This window comes from Littorina saxatilis, linkage group LG13 (genome assembly GCF_037325665.1).
Source record: "Littorina saxatilis isolate snail1 linkage group LG13, US_GU_Lsax_2.0, whole genome shotgun sequence".
In the NCBI taxonomy this organism is placed as follows: domain Eukaryota; kingdom Metazoa; phylum Mollusca; class Gastropoda; order Littorinimorpha; family Littorinidae; genus Littorina; species Littorina saxatilis.
In genome coordinates, this window is record NC_090257.1 from 25,589,752 (window position 1) to 25,595,751 (window position 6,000).

At 43.5% G+C, this 6,000-nt stretch overlaps 1 protein-coding gene across 2 annotated transcripts in view; it reads right to left on the bottom strand.

The window, feature by feature from the left end:
- Positions 1 to 5,761, bottom strand: part of LOC138945367 (coiled-coil domain-containing protein 18-like) — a 50,701-nt gene extending 44,940 nt beyond the window's left edge. Inside the window, exons 1-2 of one of the 2 annotated variants that reach the window (XM_070316791.1) lie at positions 5,629 to 5,761; positions 1,037 to 2,046 (exon numbers count right to left, since the gene is read on the bottom strand). In XM_070316791.1, coding sequence (XP_070172892.1) covers positions 1,037 to 1,183 — 147 coding nt within the window. In that variant the 5' untranslated portion in view covers positions 1,184 to 2,046; positions 5,629 to 5,761. Of the gene's footprint in view, positions 1 to 1,036; positions 2,047 to 3,761; positions 3,887 to 5,628 lie in introns of those variants that run through there. The other variant, XM_070316792.1, reaches the window with a different exon arrangement.
- Positions 5,762 to 6,000: the final 239 nt, after the last annotated feature.

A 6,000-nucleotide genomic window follows, 5' to 3' on the forward strand; every position in this document is an offset into this window, starting at 1 on the left:
GTGTGTGTGTGTGTGTGTGTGTTTGTGTGTGTACGTGTGTGAATGCGTGCGGGTGCAAGCGTGTGCGTGTGTTTTCGTGTGCGTGTGTGTGTGTGTGACACACACTTTCTCCCCCCACCCTCCCCTCCTTCAACAAAATCTCACCAAACATCCAAACAGAGCTGCCTTATCTAAACAAACACTATTTCTACAGAGATCAATACCCTCTCTAAGTCCTGAGCGGAATAAGGATTGACATACTACCGAACGGCGGACATGCGGGATTGGAGACATATCGATGTTATCGGATAATTTGACACAGAGCACGTGAAACTCGACAATCGAACAGGACGCGAGGCTGCTGTGGGTAGTTCAGATGCTTGGGGTGGGTATGGAGGTTAAAGGGATGGATGAATGGATGGATGGGCGGAGAGAGAGAGAGAGAGAGAGAGAGAGAGAGAGAGAGAGAGAGAGAGAGAGAGAGAGAGAGAAAGATGGGGGAGAGAGAGGGAGGGGAAAGCAAGAGGGAGAGAGAGAGAAAGAGAGAGGGAGAGAGAGGGAGAGAGAGAGAGAGGGGGAGAGAGACAGAGAGAGAGAGAGGGGGAGGGAGAGAGGGAGAGAGAGAGAGAGGGAGGGAGGGAGAGAGAGAGGGAGAAAGAGAGAGGGAGGAAAGGAGGGAGGGAGGGGGGGGGGGAGAGAGAGAGAGACAAACAGACAGACAGAAAGAAAGAAAGACGCGGAGACAGAGAGACAGACAGAGACACAGACAGAGAGCTAGAAAAAAGGAAGAGAGAGAGAGAGTGAAAGAGAGAGAGAGAGAGAGAGAGAGAGAGAGAGAGAGAGAGGGGAGGGAAGGGGGAGAGGGAGTGAGTGAGAGAGACAGAGACAAACAGACAGACAGACAGACTGAGACACAGACAGAGATCGGGGAGAGAGCAAGAGAGAGATACAGAGACAGAGGACAGTAAAACAAAGGCTCAAGCACATCACCCACGACAGACACACCACGCATTCCACCATCAACCCTTCATCACAAACTAACATACATCATACTCACATCTATCTGAGCGATCATGGAGTCAGTGAGGAGATTGTGAGCTTTCAGGCTGGCTGCCAGAACTGGGGTCCAGACAATGTTTTTGGACAGAAGAGACCTCTGCACTTGCAGAATCTCCTTCTGCTTTGCTGTCAGTTTGGCATCCATATTGCGTCTTTGGTCGTCTTCCTCTGATGGTACCAAGACGTGTAGATTGAGAGTTCTCCTTTACCAGAAAGTTAAAGTTCGTTGAGTGAGTTTCTTATTGGGTTTTGTTCGGTCCGTTCCGCTATCAAGAGTAAGGTATCTGTATTTATGCTCTCCAAGTTGGGGATAGGAATGTATGTTTTAGTGGTCACTCTGTTTCCCCTCTGGTAAAAACAGAACAACACTGAGCTGAACTTAAAAAAGAATGAAGAAGTCCTCCTTGTTTCTTTGTGGTCAAGAAGATACTTCCATTGTGCCCACCCTTTGGGGTTGTCTTTATGATTCACACGTTTACTACTGTCATGTACTGACACTTTTTGTTTCCATGGTGAATAGTCCAGAGGAAAGATCTGGTCAACGATTTCTTTTGAACTTTTTGGTGCAACACGCGTAATAAACACACACACACACACGTTGATCCTTCTTCTGTCCAGCTGATATATGTTACTTTCCCTAGAAATGTTGCCTCAGTATGAAACGTTGTCTCAGTAGAAAAGTTGTCTCAGTGGGAAAAAATGACTCAATAGAACAATATTTCTCAGTAGAAACGTTGTCTCAGTAGAAACGATGTCTCAATAAATTAAATGTCTATGTAGAAACGTTGTCTCAGCAGGGAAATTGTCTTAGTAGAAACGTTGTTTTCGAAAATCAAGCAGATTTTATGCGTGTAATATTTTCCACACGCTTCAAGAAGAGAACCGACACAACACTGACCCTTGAAGATCTCCGGTGAACGCTTTCTTGGGGGACCCACTCACTTTGACATTTATCTCGTTTCAACAACAACACCGCCTTAATCCTTCCCTGGATACCACAGAAAAACTCTGAAAAAAGAGAGAGCAGTTGTTAGAGAATATCTTGACAACCCTAAGTCTTTCTAAAAAAAAAAGTGTCAGGATTTATTAAAAACTGTGTTGCTTGCACCACGTCGGTCTGGTTTTTTTCGTAGTATTTAAGGTTAATCTCACAAGTGTTCAATCACTGATAACACTTCAGTCAAACAAATTGACCCAACACTTCTCACAAAATCATGGTAAAGGCTAAGGCAAATTCAAAAACTTCACAACTTTTAGCCCAACATTCTTTTTTGATAAATGTTACAATCTCTTGGAACCCAGCAGAAGTGTGAGTCGTTGAGTTATTGATTTGAACCGTATAACCACCCCTAACTCGGTCGGTATGTGTTTGTGCGAACCCTAATCCGGATGGATTGATCGGGTAGGCTTTGTATAAGTATACACGGGGTACTTAATCATGCATCTCATAAATCTGCGTAAACCCCAGTTTCTAACTCACTCTCGATCGCCCGGTCTGTCAAAATTAATCTTGGCGATATACGGAGCCTCCATTTAGGTTCATGTGCGAAGCACTAGGACCCGTATGTAAATCAAATAATGATAGGGGCAATATATTTCAGCGCTTTACCTTATGCAGGTCTGCGTGTTCTCCTCTTGGTTAAGGGTTATTCTCTAGAGTTGTGTTCCATTTTGTGACATGCATTTTCAGTCATTTTTAATAATCATAACGTATATTAAACGGCAACTAGAACGTATTATCTTTACTGTTTTCAGTAATAATCCAGTTAGATAATGACATAGACATGCAACAAAAACATATTATATATTTGTGTCTTTAAAAAAAATTTTTTTTGTTAGTGTTCAAATCCATGTCACAACCTTTTGTTTCCATGTTAGGAAATTGACGTCATTTAAAACCCTTTTAATTTACTGAACGTAGACAACAACACAAAAATGTGCAAGTATTTCTAATTCTTTAGGCCAAGGATGTATGTATATAAATAGAACCAGTTTGTATTCATGAAATCAATGTGTATGGTTAAAATGTCTCAGTTAAGTAAAGTAATGTCAACTTCGTAACATGTTTTCCACTGGTACACAACTCTGGAGTATAACCCTTGTACGATACGTTTCAATTTCGGCTTATGGGGACACTAATTATCATTTGAATTTTATACAACCCCCAAAAAAGAAAACGATCAAATACAGTTAAATACGACTCTGTTGTGCTCGTATTCGTCGTAACCGTGGTTTTTTTTATGGACCGTACCTAACGAGAACAATGCACGATCTCTTAATTGTTAAAAGCTCTTCAGCATGCATCAGCATAAACGCGAACAGTCTTTATCAGCTAATAAGCAATTTACACACCCACACATATTGTTTTTCACCAATCCATCTTTAATGAATATTTTGCTGCAGATGCCTTGCACGTTTTCATCGAGAAAGATAATGCAACGAGTGAAAGGCAAAAGCGTTTAAGTGCTGCAAACAAAATAAGCTCTACGACAAATTCATTTCGCAAAAATAATAGAAATAAAAATACGAAAAAACTGACACCGAAACGCAATGTCACACACGTCTCACTCAATCTTGAAGCAAATTAAACTCCACAAAAAGCACTGGAATATGCTGGCAATGCATATGTTTGGCACTAATGTCAAATTAAGCTCTACAGAATGCACAAGACTGTTCCGCCACGGTAGAACTTTGGCACAAAACCGAATCTAATTCACACTTACTTGCAACACACCCTCATGCTATTGTTCTTCAATTCTCCCGGCGTGGCCAAAATGGCTGATCAAGATCCCGTGTTCAATGGGCTATCAAATTCCAAAGGCCACGCTCTAGTCTGTAGACAGGCGAACAATCCTAGTGCCAACAATACGTAATCACACTCCCCTGTGAGTGTTTTATTGTAGGGCCCTACCCTACCACGCCTGACGACTTTGTTCTAAACACTCACAAACTTATACCGGCATAAACGGTTCACAACAATGCGGATCTTTGCTTGAAGACTTTACTTTGCACTGTTGTAAAACACTGCAGCAGGTAACGCTGCCGGGTGGGAGGTATATGAAGGGGAAACACGTTTCTTCATATACCACTCAGAAGTCCATTACAAACACTTCCAACAAACGTTCTGCTTCGCAGGCCGGAGGATATTATATACTGACCAAATCGCTTCAAAACTATTCCGAAGAAAGCGGATAAGAATAACGCAGATCCTTGTTTGAAATCTTCAGTTTGCACACTCTGGGCGAGGGAGGGCACCCCTTGAGAATTCCTACCCCTAATAATACCGTTACTTACAACAAATGTTCTGCTTCACCGGTATGGTGACCCTGTCGGTCCAAAACGTGACCGCACGAAAAGGTACCCCCCACAGGTGCTTGCATTCAATCGATCTTTGGTTGCGTCGATCTTTTGCCGTTCGATCTTAATATGTCGTTCGATCTTTCGTAGTTGGGTTTTATGTCGTTCGATCTTTTGTCGTTAGATCTTTTGTCATTGGATCATAGGTCGTTGGATCTTAAATCGTTCGACCTTTTGTCGTTGGATATCTTATGTCGTTCGATCTTTTGTCGTTGGATCTTAGGTCGTTCGATCTCTTGTCGTTGGATTTTATGTTGTTCTATCTTTTGTCGTTGGATCGTACGTCGTTGGACCTTGTGACGTTCGATCTTTTATCCGTTGGATCTTATGTCATTCGATCTTTTGTCGTTGCGTTTTATGTCGTTCAATCTTTTGTCTTTGGGTTTATGTCGTTGGATCTTACGTCGTTGTATCCTTGTCGTTGGATCGTATGTCGTTCGATCTTATGTCGTTCGATCTTTGGTCGTTGGATCCGATGTCGTTGAATCATTTGTTGTTGGATGTCGTTCGATCTTTTGTCGTTGGATCTTATGCCGTTTGATCTTTTGTCGTTGGATCTTTTGTCGTTGGGCATAATGTCGTTCGATCTTTTGTCGTTTGATCTTATGTCGTTGGATCTTATGACGGACACCGGTATTCAAGTGCCTGATGTTAGCCAGTCGATCATAACACAGTTGCGTAGAACCTTCTTCGAATAAAGTACAGGGCCGGACTACCGGGGGGGTTATGGGGGTTGCGCAAACCCCCCCCCCCTAGCCTAAACATGTACCTCACTTATTTAAAAAAAAAAATTATATTGTTTATTTTATGCCGTTTCATGCAAGGAGCGACCATTTTCCGATCTCAGAATATGACCTACCCATCAGCTTCAGGGGGCTCTGCCCCTTGACCCCGCCAGGGGAACATCCCCCTGGACCACCACTGGCACCCCCCCCCCTCCTCTTAGCCTAGTCCGGTCCTGAAGTACTGTTCGCAAAAAGAAAGTAGAATGGTATGTGTGGGTGTAGATCTTTAGGATGAGGCTGATTATGTCAAAACCAAATATACTATTGCAAAAGTAATTGATTTCCATAGCTTGTGCAACACACCGCTTAATTTTAGATGATGTAGTGTATATGCAATGAAACGGAGACAACCGACCGCCCCCCCCCCCCCCCCCCGAAAAAAATCATTAAAGCTAAGATCCTCTAGTTAAAATCGACAGAACAGCTCCAAAATTAGGAAAATGCTCACCTCTGTATACAAGCTCCTGTGGTCGTACCCACACCTACCACTAGACTGATTGTTGTAACTCCGGCAATGCAGCCTCTGAAATGTTGAAGAGGCACTTTTGCACAAGCTCCTGTGGCACCTACCACCAGACAGATTGTCATAACTCCAGCTGAGTGAGCTACGCAACCTGGGAAATGTCAAACACGCTCGCTCCTTCCCCCTCTCTCAAGCGCCACCCCGGGTAGCACACAGCCCTGATCCAAACAGACTGCAAACAATGCATGCTACAATACCAACTTCACAAGCCTCCCCCCCCCCCCCACTCTACTTTCCTTCCTCCTACCCCTCCCCCTCCCCCCATTGTTCCTTTCGCGTCTCGTTCTCTCTCTCTCT